This window comes from Lacerta agilis, chromosome 17 (genome assembly GCF_009819535.1).
Source record: "Lacerta agilis isolate rLacAgi1 chromosome 17, rLacAgi1.pri, whole genome shotgun sequence".
Lineage (NCBI taxonomy): Eukaryota > Metazoa > Chordata > Lepidosauria > Squamata > Lacertidae > Lacerta > Lacerta agilis.
In genome coordinates, this window is record NC_046328.1 from 18,352,257 (window position 1) to 18,376,164 (window position 23,908).

Below are 23,908 nucleotides of genomic sequence, written 5' to 3' on the forward strand. Positions count from 1 at the left end.
CAGCAACTCAGGTTTGGCACTACCCTCCTTACAAAGCACCCGCTGTCTGGAAGAGCTCCAAAGGTCCGCATGATCTCGACTACCCCCTTCTCCAGCACGGAGTTCTTCAGCTGGTTTGGCGTTGGTTGTTTTCAAAACAAACAATACCCAAAACCCAAATCAAGCTGGATCTGAATACACAGCAGAATAAGCTGGAGAGAGCTACGGGCGCCAGTTTTAAGTTGCTCAGAGCAGCTTCTGTAAGGGGGGGGGAGGCATCCGAAAACAGGATCCCCACCACAACCAACCCACTCTCCAGCTTACCCCACACCTCCTTCTTCTGTTCTGGCACTGGGTCAAACCCCTTTGACTGAGCTGCTGTCCCAGCTGCTCCTCTGTCTGTCTGTCGTCTGTCCCCTCCTCCCAAAAATCAAATTAAATCAAACACATGGTGGAGGGTGATAAATTTCACAGGGTACCTGGCATGAGCTCCTTCGCCCGTAGCCCAAAGGAAGGAGGAGGGAGAAGAATGTGACTAACTTCATACATCATACTTTTTAAAAAGTATGTAAATGCTTCATGATAAAGCACAATAAGGCACCCTCAGGTTTTAAGGCCACATGAAATAGAAGAATTGGGGTGGGGAGGGTTTGCTCAAGTCCTTCTCCTCGCCCTCCTCCAGCTCAAAGACCTGACCAAGTATCCTGTCCATTAATGCATTGGGGGGGGGGGGCGCAGATGCTGACAGATGCCAGCTCCCATCAGCTCCAGCCAACCTGGCAACATCTGGAGGAATGAGTGTCGCCTTAATACTGTTAAAACGGGGGGCACTGTGCCAGCAGAAAGCAAAGAGGGTGCGCCGGTGGTTCTTCAAACAGCCACTGGGCAAGCGACCTACAAATGGGAACTTGGTGGAAGGTTAAGAGTTAAAAAAAAAAATACCCCGTCAATGATCAGTCACTTAGGCCACAGTCCCACCATTCACAGTTAAAGCCCTGTGGTGCCCCTTTAAACAGTTCTGGCTTCTCTCAAAGAATTATGGGAGCTGTAGTTTGTTAAGGAGACACACACACACACACCGCCCCCATTCTCCTTGCAGAGCTACAATTCGCAGAGTGATAACAGTCAATCCTTCTCCCCAATGATCTCTGGGAAATGCAGCTCTGGGAGGGGAAATAGAGGGTCTTCCTAACAACTCTCAGCACCCTTCAATGAACTACGGCTCCCATGATCCTTTGGAGGAAGCCAGGACTGTTTAAAGTGGTATCCTAGAGCTTTAAACTTGTGATGTGGATGTGTGCTTTTTGCCAACCACCTCAACAAGGAATGGCCCCAGTATTTCCCAATCTTAGCACTGTGGATTAAATTTTTTTTAAAAAAACCCCACAATAATAAGTAAACTGTGCAATTCCAACAAATTAGCAACCACAAAGAAAACAACAACAGAAAGTTCCAGGCTTGTCTTCCTATTGGAGAAGTTCAGGTAATGTGCAAAAAAGAGAGGGAGATTCTCCAGAAGCCCATCAGGAGCAGGAATCCCCTTCCTTGGTTCTAGATACAGCTAGGCCGAGGACCGAACGATAGGGCCAAAAGGCTAGAACGGGGTTTGGAGAATACTAAAGTCTGACGCAGGCAATCGGAACCGATTCACCAGGTTCTGGGGAGTTGTCTAGATAAGGCACAGGTTGGGGTTCCCCTCTTGGGAGCGAAGGGACAACAGCTCTCCTCCAGCTAGAGGGACACGCACCAGTCGCTCCACATTTCCAAGAAAACACTGTGAAAAAAGGACAGCTCGGCTCACACTCAGGGCAAGCGGCTTCCGCCTTACTCCAGGGAACACCAGGTGTCAGGCGCAGCAGAAATCAGTGTACATAATGAGCCAAGGGGCTATCTCCCACTCTCCTGCCGTGTCTGAAGCACTTGGGTGACGCTGTCAATGCCGTCCTCTGGAACCTGGAAGAGACGGGGAAGGGTAGCAAACCAGCCGGGTCAAATAAGCACCTCCTCCCTGCAATACTGCTCAAAGAGGATTTAGAATATCACCGTATTTTTTCGCTCCATTTTCGCACCTGACCATAAGACGGACCTAGTTTTTAGAGGAGGAAAGGGGGAAAGCCCTGGTTTTTTGGGGGGGTCAGCTCATAGCTGTGCAGCTTCTTTTGCAAAGGGGAAAAGGCCCTTGTTTTGAGGATCAGCTCAATGTTGTTGAGCTTACTATGAAAAATGGAAAAAATCCTGTTTTTATCGGGTTCAACTCACAGTTCTGCAGCTTCTTTAGGAAAGGAAAGGGAGCTGTTTCTGCAGTTTCTAGACAGACAATCTAATCAGCCAGTCACATGTCGCTGGGGAAACAAACAGCCTCTGTCTGCAGAACATTCAACAATGGAGGCCTGGGAAGGGGGCCGGGGCCGGAAAGGGAGCCAGAGATCGACCACACATTCGCTCCATAAGACATTTCCCCTTACATTTTAGGAAGAAAAAAGTGCATCTTACGGAGCGAAAAATACGGTATCTTTTCATTTAACAAAATTTATATGCTGCTTCAGTGCAAAAGACAAACAAACAAGGCCTCTAAATAAAACATTAAAATGATCACATATATTTTAAAAATAGGTAGGCAGCTGCTCACAATTTGGAGGACAGCCTGACCGACTTACCAGGGCATGGTCGAAGTTGAAGGTGCTAATGTAATAAGCAGAGATATCTGCATCGGCGAGAGGTTTGGCAATCTGAGCCACAATCCCACATTCATCTGGGGGGGCAAGAAGGCAGGTGATAAGCTTCTGCCGCATTAGAAAGAGTAAGAAAAACCCTCCCCTTCTCTTAAGCACTGATTGGAGCGCAAGCATGTGTGCGGGGCAGTAAACGTCACATGCACACCACACATCTAAGGAGCTATGATACCACTTAAACAGTCCTGGCTTCCCCCAAAGGATTCTGGGAGCTGTAGTTTGTCAAGGGTGCTGAGAGTTGTTAGGAGACCCCTATTCCCCTCTCATTTCGCAGAATTCCATTTTCCAGAATTCCCTGTGAAGATGGATTGACCATTAAACCACTCTGGGAACTGCAGCCCTGGGAGGGGAATAGGGCCCTCCAAACAACTCTCAGCACCTTCAACAAACTACAGCTCCCAGAATTCTTTGGATGTCTTTCCCATTGATTATAATATGGCAGCCAACACCTACCTTCCAGCGTTGGCTTAATGTTTATTTTATTTATTTAAATGCACACACACACACACACACACACACACACACATATATATATAAAATATCCCACTTTTCACCATGTTGGTCGCAAAGCAGCTTAGAGCAATAAAATATACAAACTATATATATGAGCAGGGCTTCTTAAAATAGCCCCACTAAGGCTGTAAAAGGTAAAAGTAAAGGTACCCCTGACCATTAGGTCCAGTCGTGGACGACTCTGGGGTTGTGGTGCTCATCTCGCTTTACAGGCTGAGGGAGCCGGCGTTTGTCCGCAGACAGCTTCCAGGTCATGTGGCCAGCATGACTAAGCCGCTTCTGGCGAACTAGAGCAGCGCACGGAAACGCCGTTTAGCTTCCTGCTGGAGCGGTACCTGTTTATCTACTTGCACTTTGACGTGCTTTCGAACTGCTAGGTTGGCAGGAGCAGGGACCGAGCAACGGGAGCTCACCCCGTCGCGGGGATTCGAACCGCCGACCTTCTGACTGGCAAGCCCTAGGCTCTGTGGTTTAGACCACAGCGCCACCCATGTCCCTTTTCACTAAGGCTGTACCAGCCGCACAAAGAACACATTTTTACTAGATAACCCACACTTACCTGGTACAGGTAAGCGTGGCTTAAAAGGGAAGGGAACAGAAAGAGTCGGCTCTTGCAAGATCTTGCTGCCTGCTCACCTGGAGCAATTTCTAACTCGCCACAGGTGATCAGGTAACTGAGCACTTGCAAGGCTGTACTTTATGGTTAGCATCTTATACTATTAAAAACCAACAGCCTTCCCTGCGGCTACCGGTAACGCCGCCTGCAAGGAAAAGCAGAGCTCAGAACGTGAGGATGCACACTCACTTACCAAAGCCCAGGGGCTGGCCACCAATCCTCACCATCCTCCAGAGCTCCCCTGAGGAGCTGGTCAGCAGGAGGTCACTGGGGAACCTGGGAGGAGGAGGAGGGAAGAGAATTTAGTCAATGCCAGCAGCACCTTTTCTAAAGCTCCACACCCAAGTGATGCTCTGTGGTTTCTGCCCTCCGGCTCAGTTTTTCCTGCACACAGCAACACACCAGCACGATCGGATCCACACCACGCATTTAAAGCACACGGCTTAACCAGATAACCCTGGGAACTGTAGTGCACTATCTGTGTTTTTACAGTGCTGCATGGATACGACCCTTTATCCCAAGACTTGTTGTTGTTCAGTCGTTCAGTCGTGTCTGACTCTTCGTGACCCCATGGACCAGAGCACGCCAGGCACCCCTATCCTTCACTGCCTCCCGCAGTTTGGTCAAACTCATGTTAGTAGCTTCGAGAACACTGTCCAACCATCTCATCCTCTGTTGTCCGCTTCTCCTTGTGCCCTCCATCTTTCCCAACATCAGGGTCTTTTCTAGGGAGTCTTCTCTTCTCATGAGGTGGCCAAAGTATTGGAGCCTCAACTTCAGGATCTGTCCTTCTAGTGAGCACTCAGGGCTGATTTCTTTAAGAATGGATAGGTTTGATCTTCTTGCAGTCCATGGGACTCTCAAGACTGCCACGCGACAAATAGAAACCTCAGCCAAACCACTGCATGAATTCCAGCAATTGCATAGGAAGAAGAAGAAGAAGAGAAGAAGAGTTTGGATTTGATATCCCGCTTTTCACTACCCAAAGGAGTCTCAAAGCGGCTAACATTCTCCTTTCCCTTCCTCCCCCACAACAAACACTCTGTGAGGTGAGTGGGGCTGAGAGACTTCAGAGAAGTGTGACTAGCCCAAGGTCACCCACAGCAGCTGCATGTGGAGGAGTGGAGACGCGAACCCAGTTCCCCAGATAACGAGTCTACCGCTCTTAACCACTACACCACACTGGCTCTCATAGGAACACAGCAGCGGGCAATTTCCTAAGGCCAACGACGAGATGCTGCCGCAGGGCTTTCAAGCCAAGGAAGGGGATTCCTGCCCTGACAGACACCCACCAGGAGATGTGTCAACTGGCACTGCACATTGCCATCATTTGTGAAAGACAATGTTTGTTACCCTCCTTGGAATATACTGGGTATGCAGTTCTGGTCCCCTCACCTCAAAAAGGATATTGCAGCGTTTGTAAAAGGTTCAGAAAAGGGCAACACAAATGATCAAGGGAATGATGCAGAGCCTCCCTATGAGGAAAAGGTTGTAAAGTTTGGGACTTTTAAGTTTAGAGAAAAGTCAAGTAAGAGGCAACATGACAGACCTTTTCATTAAGATGCATGGCAAGGCAAGAGCAGACAGAGAAGATATTTTCTCCCTCTCTCATAACACTGGAACTTGTAAGCCTTTTGGCCAATACACTGGCATGCTGTGCTAAATTTCATTTTGCGGGAACGTTCAGGGTGGCAGGAGAGGATATATTGTTTATTAATATTATTGATATTATTAATATCCTTCCTAACTTGCGCTAGCACGTTCCTTCACTTAGCAGAGTTCACATTCCCCTTTACACAGCAGAAAACTAGTTGCGAACTCGTGGGAGCTTCTTAAGACAATACGCAATTCAATCTGGCTTGCCCAGATTGAGATGTGTTCTAATATTTTCCTGGTAAGACCCCTTGAATCCCTCCTAAAAGTATAAAGACACCACAGTCTTATTCATAAGCAATAAAAAGAAAGTTTACTCACGATCAGGCAGAGCACAGCGTGATCCCTGAAGGCGGGCTTAAGGCTTAAAGTTACAAAGCATATACAAACAGGTTTACCCCATATGTGGGTTGACCTAGTGACTGCAGTTAGCAGTCCGGGAAGTTCGCAGGAAGAAAGGAAGATGGAGAAGGAAGAGAGTGGCAGTATGCCTTGTCCTTTTACCAGGTCTGGAAAGGTCACGCCCACCCACTAGTCACATGCAACAGGAAGAATGCTCCAGGCCAGGAGGAACAGGAAGTTTCGACTGGCTGGACCAAACATTCCCTTGCATGTCCACTCTAGCAAAACAAGGAATGTTGCACTTGACTGCTCCCAGTGGATTACACCCCACACATTTACACCAGAGCGCCTGTTAAGGCACAACAACAAACGTCATTCAATGTTGCCGATTCTCCACCCTTTCTGCACATGCCTGTTTTTGTTCCCCCATGGAAACCTCAAGGAAGAACTTGCACGCTGGTTTACTGCTCCAAATTTCGTTACTTTCCTCTTGCAATTTTCGGATTTAGCGGGGCTGCAAACAGGGTCCCCCCCCCCCGAAGCAATTAATACGAATATGAGTGCGAAATTTCCATAATGTTCTGCTACGTTTCCCAGAAGTGGCTTCCGAGTCATGCAAAAGCTCAAATGTAATGGGGAAATTAAGAGTTAGGGAAATGTTAGAGACATGGAATAAACTTCTGTGCGAATGCAGCCCTACTCTCATTTATTTAATAAAAGTTTTCCTGCTACCTGCAGCAAAGCTGTCTACCTGACGGCACTTACTTCTTCTTGGTCTCAGCATCCATGACGATGGAGATGTACCCCTCGATTAGCGAAAAGGCAAAGAAAGTAATGGAGTCAAGGTCCTGGCTGGCTGAAGCAGCTTCTTTTGAGGGGCTGAAAATGGGGTGAAGAAGAAACATATGAATCCCCAAAATAAAGGACTGAATAGGACAAACTGACCAGCTTTTCCTAAAACTGGGGGTTAATTATAAATTTTTATTAGTTTTCAATTAAAGTCCAATAATAGCCTCATTATAACAATACCAATTTATATTACAATTAATACAAATCATTCAAATACCAAATTATATAATTTAGTTAAAGCGGGGGGGGGGGGCCCGTGTGCTAGAATTGATGGTTTAATGATTTTATTTATTTCTGCATTCCAAAATCTTATTCGTTTCAATTACATTCCAGTCATAATAATGATCCCTTATACAACAACTGCAATATTAATAACTTCTATTCATGTTGACACACTAAATGGATTTATAATACTGCAAATGAGGAACTCAAACTATATCCTTGTTCTTCCTGTGTGTGGCAATTATTCTGTCTGTAGTGTTTCTTCCTGTCCTTGTAAGATATTATGGCTTTCTTTCCCCTGATTTTTGCTGTTATCCATCATGCCTTGGGCAGAGCTGATATTCCATTGTCGTTCCAGAAATTTCTCAATCGTTCAGTCCAATGCTTCGTTGTTTTGCACCAAGAACTTTAACAACAGCTGCAAAAGTCACTCTGTCCCAGCAAATAAACTGTTGTCACCATTTTCCCTCTCAGCCTGGGAAGAAGAGAGGTCTGTCGAACTGCAGATGACTCAATAAAGAACCTTATCAGTTTCTTGGCAGTTCACAGACTCCTTTCATCTTTCCTTCCAGCTGAAGATATGAGCAATTATACCTTCAATTAAATTAAATTCCAAGTTCTGTTAGCATGATTCAGTTCACTCCGTAAATAATGAAGGATGGGGAAGAGTCAGCTCTAAGTTTCCACTGTAAACCTTTTGCAAAGTAGAGCTTCCCTAACCTTTTCCTTTTTTTACACACACCGTTCCATTTGATGTTATATTCCATATTTAGAATCCAATTTCTTCCACCCTCGCTTGTATAAATATAATTTGAACTAACATTCAGAGGGTTGCCGAATCATAAATGTAGAGAAGAAAACTTTAAATAAAGAAACCGTAGGCTCCCTGCCCCGCCGTCTTTTGCACAGAATGAAGTCTTATCTCAAATTCAAACCTTAAAGTCCTTGCAGTTGGTTTGTTCCGCAGTTTGTGATCTCATCTCTTCTAGCACGCTCCTGTACTTTAGCCCAATTAAGCTCTAATTAACAGGAAAACCTCTGCTTCTTAATGGCGGCATTGGAGGGTTTTCGGCAGGCAAAGGGCTTTTACACTCAGTGCCTTCCTGCCCCCTGCATTCCATGCAAGAGTGAGAGCCAGGTACCGAGATGAACTGTGAGTGAAGCCCGTCCCACCCCCACAACCCCAGCCCTGGGGAGAATTTGCAAGGATGATTACCCTCAATCATCCTTTTTTTCCTTCGCCAACAAGCTCCCTCTGTTGTGGGGGCTGCCTCCACCATGGCAGAGTGGAACCAGAAGCTCCCAAAACAGTTAAGTTTTGATCTTTGCACAGAGAGCAGAACATGGTTGGTGTCCGCTACACCTCTGCTGCGCTCTTACCTGTGTGAATAGAACAGGACATCAATGAGGATTGTGGCGATAGCGGGCAAGGAGTCTGGAGAGATGCTCAGGATACAGAACCTGTTTTGGGGGCTCTGCACAGGGTGGACAGTGGGGTTCACATCTAAGGACAAGAGACAAAAGTGTTTAGACACCTGGCTAAGTGTTTAGCCAGAATTCCCAAGGGATTGGCTTGGACCAGACAAGGGAATGCCATGGCAATGACAGGAGAATTTCCAAGCAGAGGAGCAGGGCTGAATTGCATTTGCACAACATCTGCAGCAACAGCCCACTTGGCTAACAGCCACCTTTATTTTCTCCCTCCCTCATTGCACTAGAATTTGGAGACATCCAACAATGTTGAATTTTGTTGTTGTTGTTGTTATAATTTAATACCCACCCATGCACCGTAAAGCCCCATGGCAGGTTACAATAATGAAAACACCATAGTGAAAAACTGTTTTAAAAAGCTTGCAATCACAGAAACATGGAGAGTCCTAAAAACCCACATCTCGAGTGTCAGAATTTCAAGCGCTGCTCAGATCCATATAGTTTGGTTACTGGATTCTTTTAACTGCCTGCTCAATTTTACCTTTATAGTTTTTTATGTTTTAAATCTGCGGTTCTCAATGTGGGGCACACGCCCCACGGGGGGCAATTAGATTTTTAAGGGGGGCAATTCGAGAAGAAAATAAATCAACTGGATCACTAAACGAGGAGACTTGAGACTGAAGCGGACGAAATTGGTGCCTAATATAAAAAATCTCTCTGCAGCAGGCATGAAGCACAAGGATCTCAGTAGCTTTAGTCTACTTATCTTTAGGTGAGCTCAAATTGTATTTTGAATTTGTTAGGTACCTTTTATTTTATTGTATAGCAATTAAAATGATCAAAGTATTACAGGAAAAGCTTCCATTAAAATCATTTTATATTTATGCATTTCAGTTCTCTATTATATGTTTTGAAACTTTATTTGCTATTTTTCATATCACTTCATATTATTAATAATTTTTTTAAACAATTTCTTAGTGATTTCTTCCTTGGTACTTCACCTGTCCTTTCGTTCTTTTCTTTTTCTCTTCCATGGGTGCCATGTTCTTTGGAAGCTTGTTTAGCCATGTTAATAGCCTTTTATTAGGGACACGGGTGGCGCTGTGCGTTAAACCACAGAGCATAGGGCTTGCTGATCTGACAGCAGGACTCTCCCTTTAGGTGCTGACTCAGGCTCAGTCAATTTTGCACATGTGGTAAGACATAATCTGCTTTCTAAACTGCTCAAACCAGAACGCATAGTTCATTGAAGGCGAGCAGTTTGTATTGACCTTAAGTAAAGACACAGGGACGCGGGTGGCGCTGTGGGTTAAACCACAGAGCCTAGGGCTTGCTGATCAGAAGGTTGGCGGTTCGAATCCCCGCGATGGGGTGAGCTCCCGTTGTTCGGTCCCTGCTCCTGCCAACCTAGCAGTTCAAAAGCACGTCAAAGTGCAAGTAGATAAATAGGTACCGCACCAGCAGGAAGGTAAACGGCGTTTCCGTGCGCTGCTCTGGTTTGCCAGAAGCGGCTTAGTCATGCTGGCCACATGACCCGGAAGCTGTACGCCGGCTCCCTCGGCCAATAAAGCAAGATTAGCGCCGCAACCCCAGAGTCGGACACGACTAGACCTAATGGTCAGGGGTCCCTTTACCTTTAATAGCCTTTTAGGCTTCCTCCACGTGAAGAGTTCACTTTTCGAATCAGAAGAATTACTGCATTTTTCTGGGCAATCTCTCCCCATTTTCTCAATTTGGGTGTCCCAAAAAAGAAGGGGGTGTCTTATACACAGGGGCATGTTATACACAGAAAAATATGGTATATGTCACCGGTGTGTGTGTGTGGGTGTGTGTGTGTGTGTGTGTGTGTGTGTGTGCATCAGGATTTTAGGGATGCTTAGGTGGGGCATGGCAAAAAAAAGAGAGTATACATAATATATAATACTATAAATCAGCTAACAGCTCCCACGGCTTTGTTTGCAAGGCTGCTGTTTGCAAGGTTAAAGCACAAATCCCCCTATTGTCTAAGCAAAACAAAAAGATACTTTCTTCTCCTCCGAGCATCAATACAATGGATGAACTTTGTCCCCATCGGACTGGCCTGACATATTTTTGATAAAACTGGGTGGTGGTGGAGACAAGGAATCCAATTTCAAAGCCTCCACCACCACCCAGTTTTATCAAAAGGAGGCCATAAGGTTACAGGGGCTGTTTCCATTGCAGCCCTCTCTTGTTCCCAAAAACTCACCTTGCTTTGGCTTGAGGAACCCGTTGGCTGCGTCGTCGCAGTTTGCGGGGACCGGCTCCCCGTTCACCTCCTTGTAAATATCAAACTCTCCTTCCAGGGTGTGGATCACGACAGGGAGGTCCTTCTCCCGCACCTGGAAGAAAGAGCCAAGGTTGCAGCCGGTGCAGAGCAGCAGCTGGAGCCCTTTGGGGTGGGTAGGGCGGAAGGCAGGGAGGCCAACAGTAGGTGGCGCCAGTGGCAAGCGGAGCCAACCAATTTGAGCATTTGTCCCCCATCGACTTCTTCCTTCAGTTCTACAAGGGGAACACAGAGGAGGAAGAAGAGGAAACTGACAGGCAGGGCCTCTCCCCTTCATTGGTCGTAAGAAGGCAGGCAAGTGAAGGCAGGCTGAGGTTTGTGGGGCACTGCCCCATTTGCCCTAGCTGACCAGCCTCCACTGGTGGTGGCCCAAGAGGTTGAAAGTCTGCAGTTCGAATTCTGGCCCTGGCCAAAACTCATCTGATGCCCTTAGGAGAATCTCCTTTTATTGTGCCTAGGACAAGAGTTAGGGACCTCGGGCCTTGGTGCCAAGTGTGGCCTTCTAAGTCTGTCTATCTGGTATTTGGCCACACCCCACATTGGCTTTGCTTTCTGCCCTCCTTGAGTGGTTCTGCCTGGCTGGAAGGTGTCCTTGCAATCTGATCATGCCTCTTGCTTGTCCAAGTAGAGGATGGAGAAGGGCGGTGGGAGTGTGTGCAGAAACTAGCCTATTGTACAAAGGTAAAATTTACCTTCATTGCTCTGCCCACTTTCACCTCGGGCACTGCCCAGAACGGAATGTGGCCCCCAAAAGGTTGCCCAGAACAGAATGCGGCCCTCAGCCTGATACCAATTGTCCACCACTGTCCTATGACTAAAGAAAATGGTCTTTTTTTCCCCTCGGCCACATTCACATCAAACATTTAAAGCATTATGGTGCCACTTTAAACCACCATGGCTTCCCCCAAAGAATTCTGGGAGCTGTGGTTTGTTAAGGGTGCTGAGAGTCATTAGGAGACCCAATACAATCCACCAAGTGGTATAATAATCAATCCCTCTTTCTCAAGGAGCTCTGGGAATTATAGCTATGTGGGGCCTCCTAACAAAACTCTCGGCACCTTTAACAAACCACAGCTCCCAGAATTCTCTGAGAGAAGCCATGATGGTTTAAAGTACTATCACAGTGCATTAACTGTACAATTGTATCTAGTTACAGGTAGGTAGCTGTGTTGGTCTGCCATAGTCAAAACAAAATTAAAAAATTCCTTCCAGTAGCACCTTAGAGACCAACTAAGTTTGTTCTTGGTATGAGCTTCCGTGTGCATGCACACGAAAGCTCATACCAAGAACAAACTTAGTTGGTCTCTAAGGTGCTACTGGAAGGAATTTTTCATTTTTTTATTTTGTTCCAATTGTATCTAGAGATGCTGGGGGTTGAGGTTCAGGCCTTTGGAGAAACAAAGGGCCCAACCAGTAAGAGTCAGCCTTTCCTTAGGTGGCCTCCTCCCTTTACAATTGTCAATTGTCTCCTCTGGGGATGTGGGGGGAAATCACCCCGAAAGACTCACCAGGATGAAGTCTGTCTGATAGGTGGAGAGCATTAGCACCGAGACGTTGTGCTCTGCCAGCGGTGCGATGACGGACTTGGCGATCTTGGTGACCCCAATAGGCTGGAGGTTAGCGGAAGCGCTGCCGTTGGATGAGACATTGAGCACCAGCCAGGTGGAATCTACGACTTGCAGGAACTCGGACGGGGGCAGCTCTGGAAGACAAGGGTGGGGGGAGATCCAAGATTTGTTTTCATGTTCCCCCCCCCCCCAAAAAAATAGGTAAAGGTAAAGGGACCCCTGACTATTAGGTCCAGTCGCGGACGACTCTGGGGTTGCGGCGCTCATCTCGCTTTATTGGCCAAGGGAGCCGGCGTACAGCTTCCGAGTCATGTGGCCAGCATGACTAAGCCACTTCTGGCGAACCAGAGCAGCACACAGAAACGCTGTTTACCTTCCCGCTGGAGCGGTACCTATTTATCTACTTGCACTTTGACGTGCTTTCGAACTGCTAGATGGGCAGGAGCTGGTTTGTCACATAAAATTACAAATATTACACACAGCTGTCTATGCAGGTCAAAACCTGAACTAAATCTCTATCTTCCTAGATACATAACAACGTAAGGCTGTCGTCACAACAGGACAGCAGACAGGCAAGCAAGCAGGTGGGCAGTGCTGGTGGCCAAAGTGAGCTGTTTAATGGAGGGGGGCAAGCATTTCACATGCAGGGGGGTGGGGCTTTAAAAGGGGGTGGGGCTTTGGTCAAGCTGCGAAAAGACAGTGAAGGAAGTGGGTAAGGTGTAAGGAAGGGGGGTTGCTCAGGTGTGGGGGAAGGGTGGTTGGCAAAGGGGTTGGCAGGTAGTCAGGGTTGACAAGGAGAGCAGTAGCCCCTAGTAGCTACATAAAAGTTTGCCCAAATAACCAAGTTTATCCCCTTGCACAGACCTGCAAGGTTACGTAGATCTGGGAAATTCTACTCGCAGCAATGCACCCTACTGAATATTACAGGGTGGTGACCCCAAAACGAGCATCTTTTAGTATTGCACAGTGTGTAGCACTTAGGAATGTTTAAAAAAATATCAAGCTGTTTAGAGGGACTTTTAATTTAATTTAAAAAAATGGTGCTATAGTTTTTACATGCAAGTTTGTTTGTTTTTTTTAAAACTTGTCTCTTATTTTAAAATGATTCAGGGAACTTCACAGAATTTTGATTTCCAATGAGGTTTTGGAATCAGGAGCAGCGGTTTACTGCAAGACTCCAAGCCCCTTGCCTCCCCAGTTCCCTGCCAATGGGCACTGATGCCTTTGGCAAGCCCGTTCCCACCTAAGACAAACTGTCCCTCTAACCAGAGATTTTAGCTCTCTCTCTCTCTCCAGAATGAAGCAGAGCCAAAAAGGGGCTTGGATCAGTCCCCAGTCAAGGAGGGAAGCAAGTACACTGCGTTCTCGGCCAACAAGGATTACTGTTGATTCAGCTACTCCAGAGGTTAATTCAAAAGATAAGAACCGCCTTTGCTCCACCAGACCAAAAGACACAACAAAGAACAGAAGGGGCTACTGGATTAGACCACTGGCCCATCAAGTCCAGCATCCTCTTCTCACAATGGCAAACCTGCAAGCAGGAACCAGGCACAAGAGCACTCTCCCCCCAACCCTAACCCCCCAGCTTCCAGCAAGCGGCCTTCATAAGCAAACATTAAGAGGCTTAACATAAAGACGCCTGCTGAATCTCTATTGGAAGAGCACCCCAAAATTTAGAACCCTGAACTATTCACGGTTCTAAGTCAGAACTTTATCCCAAGGTTTTAACACTTACAAACAATGCCTTATGAGGAACGGCTTAGGGAGCTGGGTATGTTTAGCCTGGAGAAGAGAAGGTTAAGGGGTGATATGATAGCCATGTTCAAATATATAAAAGGATTTCATATAGAGGAAGGAGAAAGGTTGTTTTCTGCTGCTCCAGAGAAGCGGACACGGAGCAATAGATTCAAACTACAAGAAAGAAGATTCCACCTAAACATTAGGAAGAACTGACAGTAAGAGCTGTTCAACAGTGGAATTTGGAGTGGGGTGGAGTCTCCTTCTTTGGAGGTCTTTAAGCGGAGGCTTGACAGCCGTCTGTCAGGAATGCTTTGATGGTGTTTCCTGCTTGGCAGGGGGTTGGACTGGATGGCCCTTGTGGTCTCTTCCAACTCTATGATTCTATGAAATATCCAAGAGATCTGGCTTCCTTCCCTACAGACCTTCTCAGGTGTTAAAATCTGAGGTGTGTGTTTTCACCCTATCACCTGTTTTAACTGTTCTTAATTTTAAGTTTTAAGTTGCTGTAACTCACCATGGGGCCTGCTGGTGAAGAGTGGGTAATAAATTTAGTAATAGTAACAATAAAAATAACAATGATAATAATGAGATAGAAGATACCTGCTGAATCTTTATTGGAAGAGCATTCCAGTTTAGAACCCTGCACCACGCAATGTTCTAAATGAGAACCTTACTCAACCCAAGGTTCTAACTCAGAACCTTAACTCAAGATTCTAACTTGCTCTCCATTGCAGATATTCAGATGCAACACATGACAGGGGTGGGGCCATGAGGAACTCAACAGAAGCATGTCAAAGACATTCCTGCTCCCCCTCTCGTGACATGGGAAATGCACAAAGGGCATCTGGCTTGGGTGACAAGGCACAACCACATATCTACTTTTATATATGGAGGGAGGGGGCGGTGCAGTTGGGGAAGCAAAGCTGTAGCGTCACTTGCCAGCGTTGCCTATCCTTCCCAACGGAAGGCAAAGGGTTACTTTCGAATGGGCCTTTTGGGGGCTTCTGTTCCAAGGAAACAGGATGGAGTCGTTCACAAGAACAATGGCCAACCAGGCTGCAGAAATCCTGGGAACAAGAGCAATGATTTCTCAAAAAAAAAAAAAAAACAACCCATCAACCAAGAAAGCACCAGAGCTTTTTATCCGGAGAATAAAACTGCATCTCAACTTCCAAAAAAAAAAAAGCACTGGCAAATCAGCTGCTCTCAACTTCCAAGGGGGCGGGAGGGTCAGAATGGCCCTTTTAAGAGAATCCTGTGTGAATGAATGCAAACATCTTGGAGGCAAGTTATCAAAGATTGTGTAAATCCCAGTCACTGCCTGGAGAGAAGGCTAAACACTGGTGATCCCCGTGGCCTTTCCAGGTTGCCTATACTGAAGCTGAGGCTCCAATACTTTGGCCACCTCATGAGAAGAGAAGACTCCCTAGAAAAGACCCAGATGTTGGGAAAGATGGAGGGCACAAGGAGAAGGAGACGACAGAGGATGAGATGGTTGGACAGTGTTCTCGAAGCGACTAGCATGAGTTTGGCCAAACTGCGGGAGGCAGTGGAGGATAGGGGTGCCTGGCGTGCTCTGGTCCATGGGGTCACAAAGAGTCAGACACGACTGAACAACAACAACTGCAGCACCCATACTATGGAACTCCCTGCCACTTGACATCAGGCAGGCATCTTCACTGCACTCTTTCTGGCGCCTGCTTAAAATATTTTTGTTTATGCATGCCTATCAGGACCTGGACGGCACACAGAATGTTGGGCACTTTGATCTATTTTTGCTTATTTTTTTTAAAAAAATGTTTAAAATATCTTCTTTTTACTGGTAATTTTATTGTTTCCTTCTTTCTGCAAGTTCTTCCGAGGTCTGCTTGTTTGTTTTACAAGCAATATAAAATGGGGGGAAACCCCAAACCATCCCTTGGCTGAGTAAAAACCAAGACTTCACCTGCCTGGCCCCTTCCAGCTTCTTTCACACAAGCAGCCAGGTAGCCACATTTATGCATCACTCAAATGGACCGGTGTGCGTGCGTGTGTGTGTGTTCCTGTTCCATGGGAACGGCACCAAAAGAAATCACAGCTTGGGATGGCCACGCCTTCCATCCGCTCTGAAAAATGTCCTGCCAAAGCCATTCTGGAGTGGATCCAGGAAGCAGTTATACAAAAGCTGCTGTTGTCAGCAGTGACCGGGGCGGCTTCCTATCTCCCTTCCTGTGGCCCTGCTCCCTCTTCCCCATGGGGTAAATAAAACAGACGCACAATACCAACATCTGCTCTCCATCTGTTCCCTCCTATACTTGGAAAAAGCAGAAAACAGCAGGGAGATTTTCTTTTTCCTCTCTCTCTCTCTATCACTTGATAATGCTCAAAATTAAGTCCAGGGCGGGGTCACCCGGCAAAATTGATCAACAGCACATAGGAAGCTGCTTGCCTTACCATATCAGTGTGTTAAGTCCATCCAGGCCAGTATCACCTGCTCTAACCAGCAGCATCTCATACTAAGGATTTTTTTTTCCTTTTCTTTTAAAAAGAAATAGACTGGAGATGCCAGAAATTGAACCAGGGGCTCTCTGCATGCAAAGGATGTTGCCTGCCAACCCCCATCAAAAAAACATCCTTTTCTCAGGACTTCCTGGACTAGATGAACTTTTGCTCCAATCCAGCTAAGGCTCAGTGGCAGGGCCTAAATCTTTTTTCCCACGTTGCTTTTTGTCCAGGCGTTCCCTGACCCATAAGGCTGGGTTCCGATTCATGCATCTGAATCCTCAGAATTTCCGTTTTATTTTTCTCTTTATATTACTAGTGTTTTTATAAGACTGGTTTTACAATGCATTTTTGTTTTAAGAATATATTGTCCGGCTTTCTTAGATCGTATGCGAAGAGATTTTTTTTAATTAAAAAAAGTAAGTGTCGTATGAATGCTCTTAAATAAGCGTAAACTCCAACCAAAGTGCCAGTTAAGACCCAAAAGGCATTTCAGCATCAGAGAAAAGGCTTTTCTCTCTCTCTTTTTTTGGTAAGCAACAAAAACCCAGAAAATTGCATTAAGTCAGGGATGGGGGGAAGAAGAAGAAGAAAAGGAGGAGGAGGAGTTTGGATTTGATATCCCGCGTTATCACTACGGAGTCTCAAAGCGGCTAACAATCTCGTTTTCCCTTCATCCCCCAAAACAAACACTCTGTGAGGTGAATGGGGCTGAGAGACTTCAAAGAAGTGTGACTAGCCCAAGGTCACCCAGCAGCTGCATGTGGAGGAGCGGAGACGCAAATCCGGTTCACCAGATTACAAGTCTACTGCTCTTAACCACTACACCACACTGGCTCACTCCTCTCTATCTGGCCTTTTGGGACTCTCCCCAGGCCCTGCCTCCTCTCCCGCCTTGCTTTACACCCTCCATGATTGCATAGCAATAATCTTTTCCCAAACCCACACCTCCAACCAGATGTAAGAGAGAGGGGTGTGGGAAGGGTGTAGACACTACCCTACCCCACAAATGCATAACTTACATCCATTGCTCCCACCCATTTTTCCCTCTGGCCCTCCTACCAATGACATGTGGTCCCCAGAATATCACCCAGAAAGGAATGTGGCCCTGAGGCTGAAAAAGGAACAACTTGAGCCCCAAGTATTCATTTATTGGCATGTATAAGCTCTTCCTTCACCATAATGTCCCCCTTGAGGGGTTCATGCAGCTCCATGCAAGTAACCCGTGCGGCACACCCCTAAATTAAACTGAATCAACAGCTGTCGGAAACGGCAACAATGCCACGCTGGGAGTCAACACACAGAAAGGACGGACATTGGTACCTTTAAAGCCTTCTTCATCCAGCATGATGGTATAGTCTTCAGGGGTCTCTGTCAAGCTGAAGAATTTGCACCTGGGAAGGAAGAAGAAGAAGAAGAAGAAGAAGAAGAAGAAGAAGAAGAAGAAGAAGAAGAAGAAGAAGAAGAAGAATCAGCATTGTGTTGTTTTTTTTAGCCAACTGCATGAAATATATATTATTCCACATGCATCTGCTTCCAAATCATTTCCAAGCCTGGCTTGTGTAAGGGCCAGCTACTACATGCAACTAGTGGCTGGCTAATGAGAGGCAAAGTCAACTCAGGAAGCTGCCTATTACATCCAGACAACTGGCCCATCTAGCTCTGTACTGTCCACAGTCCACACTCATTGGCAGCGTCTCTCCAGGATTTCAGGCATATTATTAATTCATTCATACATACATACATACATACATACATACATACATACCCCGCCCATCTGGCTGGGTTTCCCCAGCCACTCTGGGCGGTTTCCAACAAAATACTAAAATACAATAATTCATCAAATATTAAAAGCTTCCTGAAACAGGGCTGCCTTCAGATGTCTTTTAAAATTGGATATTTGTTTATTTCCTTGATATCTGATGGGAGGATGTTCCATAGGGTGGGTGCCACTACCGAGAAGGCCCTCTGCCTGGTTCCCTGTAACTTCGCTTCTCGCAGGGAGGGAACCACCAGAAGGCCCTTGGCGCTGGACCTCAGTGTCTGGGCTGAATGATGGGGGTGGAGATGCTCTTTCAGGTTATCCCCCAGCCCTACCTGGAGATGCCAGGGATCGAAGCTGGGACATTCTACTGGCAAAGCAGATGCTTTGCCACTGAGCTACAGCCGTGCTTATTCTAGTTTTCTTCCCATTCTCTCATTCCCATTCTCCCTTGCAAAATTCCAGCAGACGCTTGTGCAATTCTCACGACAAAAAGCTTGAAAGGAGAAAAAACGTGACTCCCACCTACTTCTCCTTCCTTGGAAGTTTTTGAGCAGAGGTTGGATGGCCATCTGTCATGGATGCTTTAGCTGAGAATCCTGCATTGCAGGGGGTTGGGCTAGATCAGGCTTCCTCAAACTTGGTCCTCCAGACATTTTGACACTACAATTCCCTCTGTTGTAAACAAAATCTGCTCTTATTCCCTTAGACCCCTTGTAGAGTCCTTTCCAGGTTCTCCATCGGTAGGAGTGAATAACAGATGCCAACCAGAGAATATTTAGAAGCAAAGCAGCTAGTAAGCTTGATCTTTATTAAAGCTGCTGCAACAGGGTGTTTTCCCCACACATCGGAGAGCAGGGGAAAGACCCAGAACAAAGGAGCTCCTGCCCTTATGAAGAAATGTGAAATTGCCCACGCTGCCATTCAAGACCACCCCCAGAAACATCATCCATACATCACAAAAAGGCGGTCTCCAACAAATTTCAACAGAAACCTGAGAAGTTTGTTTTCCCCTACCTGCCAGTTTATATGATAATGCCTTATCTGATTGCCTTTCCTGGGTAGCCCGGCCATTCCTTTGCGATGGTAAATACCGCATATTGAGTGTGCTCAGCTTAACAGATACTTGCCAGACTGTATTTACAGGGAGGTGTAAATCCCAAAGAGAATTGGGAAGCTTTTCCTATTGTCTTCCTCCTTGCAGAGAAATACTTGGCCAGCTGGGAATCAAAATGGTGCTGCTTCAGACATGTGGCCCATACATTCATGTACATGTTTGCTTGGTACACTTATGAACAATTATTATTATTATATATAAGACCTTCATATTCCTACAACACCATCATTCCTGACCACTGACTGGTTCTGCTAACTAGGGATCATGGGAGTTGTAGGCCAAGAACATCTGGAGGGCAGAGTTTGAGGAAGCCTGGACTCTACAATATACGAATCTATTATTCTATTTCACGTTTCTAGGAGTCAACATCAATTACCTAGATAGAACTGTCACTGTTCAGTTCTGCTTCTACCAAGAGGGGTGGACAAATAAAGACCACACAGAGTCTCCCATACAGATATCACTCTGAGAAGACACAGGACTCATTGGCAAAAGACTTCCTATCTGAAACCTTGGAGAGCTGCTGCCAGTCAGTGCTGGCGATGCTGAGCTAGATGGACAAACGGTCTGACTCAGTATAGTGAAGGGATGTTAGCTCAACAGTGAAGCATCAATCCCAACATCTCCAGGTCTGGCTGGGGGAGGACAGACCCTTGTTTAGAAACCCTAGGGGCTTGCTGCAAGTTATGTGCCATTTCAGCAAAACACAGTTTAAAAACAAACAAACCACTGTTTACGCTGATGCAACCTCCACCCTAGAGATGTAACAGAAACTCCTGACAGCCGAGAACTTATAATCGTAACATACTGTACTAAGAAATTAAGGTAAAATATTATGAATGGTGAATAAATGTTCTGATTGCTGTAGAACTAAATCCATTGGTACTTTGTAGAAGAGAAAACCACTCCCAACGCTGCATGGAAGAAATTCAGATTATTTCACTACAGAAAACTCCCAATTCCGTGCTGAAAATAAACCATGCAGTTGGGTGAGTTTTAAATGCATGGGGATCCTATGCAAGGCAGAACTCAATCCTGAGGATTTTAAACAGAATTTGGGGCAGTAACGGGATTTTAAAAAGCAACAACAGCCCTTGATTGTCAAGAGACCAAAAATTTAACAATGGTGGTGTTTGAAGAATTTTTGTTTCTCTGCTAATTTCACACACTCCAACCCCACCCCTCATTCGCTCCAAAGCGTTGGGGACTCTAAATCTTGATGTGATCTCAGCCGCTACAGAGCTGTTTGGACTGGGCTGGGTTACGGGACTAAGAAACCAGAACATGAGCAATGAAATTATTTGCTTCAGATCAGTGGTTCCCAAACTTTTTCAAGCCACCATAAACTCATTCCCAGAGCCCCAGAGCTCCATCGGTAGAGCAGGAGGCTCTTAATCTCAAGGTCATGGGTTCGAGCCCCACAGAGTCGACTGGGTGCTCAACTTGATGGTGCAACACCATGTAAAATGCATTATTCAGAATAGAGGTTTGCATGACCCACTAAGGAAGATAATAGCACAATAATATCCAAAACAGTAGCAATCAACTGTGCATTCATTCAAAATACGATTTAAACTAAATTTAATTAATTCAACACAACTGATAAAACTTGATCCAGTGATACCAGCTTCCCAGAGTCTGACAGTCATTTAGCAAGAGGCTTAGATAAGAGGCTTAGATTACCATCTTTAGTTAACTACTTCACTGCTCAGCAAACTCTTAATGCGATATAGATGGGCTTGAAGAAAGGATACTCAGTATAGCATGAGACTCTTTTAAATCTCTGGGTCACAGATTCGAGTACCGCACTGGGCAAAATATTCCTGCATTGCAGGGGGGTTGAGCTAGATGACCCTTGTGATCCCCAACCCTACAATTCTATGATTCTAAGTCACTTATAGCAGGAGCCTTAAATCACCACCTCTGGTGACTCCCTGCCCCTCTAGGTATTTCCATTTCGGAAAACAGCTGCTTTAACTGAAAGACTCAGCACAACACAGGGGCTTTCTCTCCAATTCCAGAATCCAAACACAAAGGGGGGGGGGACTCTTGCAAGTGTGGAACTCCATATTCTGGAACTGGAGAGAAAGCCCCTGTGTGTATTTTTTTATATATTGGAAAGAAGAGGTGCTGCCAGCCAACTCCAGCCAAGTGTGAGATCCAGTTGGAAGAGGCTGATCTAAATAACACCCTGTAATTGTTTGCTTATTCTCTACAAGGCGGGTAAGATGAGGGTGTTAGTTAGGCTGTTTTTGCCAGCCTTTGCAGGAGGAAAAAGTAGGGGGGGGGAATCCATTTTCAATCCTGAGAAGGGGGGGAATTTTAATTTATTTCTTTTTTTCTTTCATTTAAAAAAAACACTGTTTTTTCCCCCACATTTGACTCCCAAGCACAAATTGTGGGAGTGCTTATAAGCAGAACGTATTTAAAACTTTTGGCCTGCAATTTGGAGGCATTTGGAAGGGCTTGCTTTGAAAAACAGGAGAAAGAAGCAGAGTCCCGAGGGCTCAAACGCCAGCAAGAATAGTCTGCTGTTACTACAGGAGTATTGCCACTTGCTCGCCCAACACCCAGCTTTTAACCCTTAGTTTGGGAGAAGAGGCAGGCAGAGACCAGATTTGCCTGTTTGAGGTAGGGCTGGGGCTTCAGCTGCTCGTCCTCTGGGTTTTAAACAGGGTAGCACATTCTGTGTTACAAGATACCTGCTGCCCAAACAAGGCTCACTCCATTTTACCCAGATTAAGCAACAGAAGTGTTTTCAATAATTCCCTGAACCGAGTTTGCAGCAAAGCACCCTGAGTATCCTATAAGATCCCATGCAAAGCAAGAGTTTGGAGGCAATACTTGCTATGTCCGAGTGGGGTCAGGATTGCATCTGCCACCACACACACCCCTTCTTGGCTCAACAGCACGCTCCCTTGGTACAAGCACAGAGGAACCAGTCCTCTCCCTACAGCTCTCAGGTACGTGGGCCCAATCCTGCAGCGACAAAAGAGGCCTTCGCACATTGCACTCAAAACAATGCACTCTTGTGTTTGTGCATTCCCACAACCTCCTAGTAGACTCATACACGCACGGACGGAGGAACCCAATCCCTTGAGAGAGAGGAAGAATGTAGTCCAGTTCTCTCTCTCTCTCTCTCTCTCTCTCACACACACACACACACACACCCCTCCTTTGCTCACCAACACAACCGCTTGGACCACATGTGCACGTGCCCCACTACACCCCAATCCACACGTTCAACATACCACCTCGGTCCATCCCCACAACTTCGCAGTATGCGCCCAATCCTTTGCGGCACGTGAGCGCACATTAACAGGGACCAATTCTGCCCCTTGCCCAAAGGGCTTCACCCTGCGGATGGTCCACAACACTCAACACGCCTCCTTGGCCTATCTTCCCACAACCTCCGTCTACACGTGCGCGGGCTTATAAAATGGGGCTCGGCAACCTTCGCTAAATGAAGCCTTCTCCTCGAGACTCTCGCATCCCCTTCCCTTCCTTCTTCCTTCAACCCCCTCCCCTTGGTACACGCGAGTGTGCGTGCGCACGACACGCATACACGCCGCTAGGAACCCGACCCCGACCCACCCCGTCCCGGCGGGGCACCTGCTTCGCTGGGGCAGCAGCAGCATCTTGAGCAGCGGGTGCGTGTAGAGCCAGAGGCCGCCGCGAGCCAGGCTCAGTACCCGCACGCGGGGCTCCAGGATCCGCAGGTCCATCGCGGCGGCGGCCCGAAGCGCGTGTCTCGGCAGCGGCAGCAACGCACCAAGCAAGGCCGGATCGCAACCCCGGCGCTCGGCTATAGGCGAAGCCGGGGCCGCGGCGCCGCCTCCTCGGCCAGGCCTGGCCAGGCCCACGGGGAGGAGGCTCGCCGGCCCCGGGATCCACCCACCCCCGCCTCCTTTCCGCCCCTTGGCTGCCTGCCGCCATGGGCGCCGCTGGGAGAAGGAGAGGTGTCGGGGCTCAGGCAGCCCACCTGAGAACGCAGAAAGCTGCCTTATGTCGAGTCGGACCCTGACTGACCCACTAATAAATAATAATAATAATTTTATTATTTATATCATCAGGCTGGGTTGCCCCAGCGGGGATCCTTTAGTACTGACAGCAATGGCTTTCCAGGATTTTCAGCAGGGCCGGATTTAGGTTTGATGAGGCCCTAAGCTACTGAAGGTAATGGGGCCCTTTATATGTCCAGCTGTCCTTTGTCAACAACAAATTGACGCTGTTTTTCGTGTTGAATATATGCTATATGGTAATTTATGGACCTAATAGGTATCTAAAGCCCTTTGCACATAACAAATAGGAGCCTACACAACACAAAACACTGTTGCTGTATGTAGGTTTTATTTTATTTATTTTTATCTTATATTTTTGGGAATGTACATCCAGGTTTTTTTCCTTTAATTTTTTTGGGGGCCCCCAAGAGTGTGGGGCCCTAAGCTTTAGCTTATACTGTACGTAAATCCAGCACTGGTTTTTCAGGGAATCCCAACACTGGTTTTTTAGGGAAATTCAATTTTAAAAATATATATGCGGATAATTGGCAACGGGTTGGTGTTGTGGCAGTGGTTGGTTTTTTTTTACTTTTCAGC

At 46.6% G+C, this 23,908-nt stretch overlaps 1 protein-coding gene across 1 annotated transcript; it reads right to left on the reverse strand.

The window, feature by feature from the left end:
• Positions 1 to 541: 541 nt before the first annotated feature.
• CASTOR1 (cytosolic arginine sensor for mTORC1 subunit 1) lies at positions 542 to 23,149 on the reverse strand. The gene is made up of 9 exons (XM_033174696.1): positions 22,923 to 23,149; positions 17,755 to 17,825; positions 12,151 to 12,344; positions 10,565 to 10,697; positions 8,287 to 8,410; positions 6,601 to 6,714; positions 4,034 to 4,116; positions 2,637 to 2,731; positions 542 to 1,932 (listed from the first exon to the last, which is right to left on the reverse strand). The coding sequence occupies exons 1-9, from the start codon at positions 23,033 to 23,035 to the stop codon at positions 1,867 to 1,869; spliced, it is 993 nt and encodes a 330-aa protein (XP_033030587.1). The 5' UTR covers positions 23,036 to 23,149; the 3' UTR covers positions 542 to 1,866.
• Positions 23,150 to 23,908: the final 759 nt, after the last annotated feature.

What these genes read in the sequence shown, in the direction of transcription:
- CASTOR1 (XM_033174696.1), bottom strand. Translation starts at nt 23,035, where the DNA reads ATGGACCTGCGGATCCTGGAGCCCCGCGTGCGGGTACTGAGCCTGGCT. An exon ending in CTGCTGCCCCAGCGAAGCAG is followed by an intron (nt 17,826 to 22,922) that starts GTGCCCCGCCGG and finishes CTTCCTTCCCAG; the next exon opens with GTGCAAATTCTTCAGCTTGA. An exon ending in GTTCCTCAAGCCAAAGCAAG is followed by an intron (nt 8,411 to 10,564) that starts GTGAGTTTTTGG and finishes TCTTGTCCTTAG; the next exon opens with ATGTGAACCCCACTGTCCAC.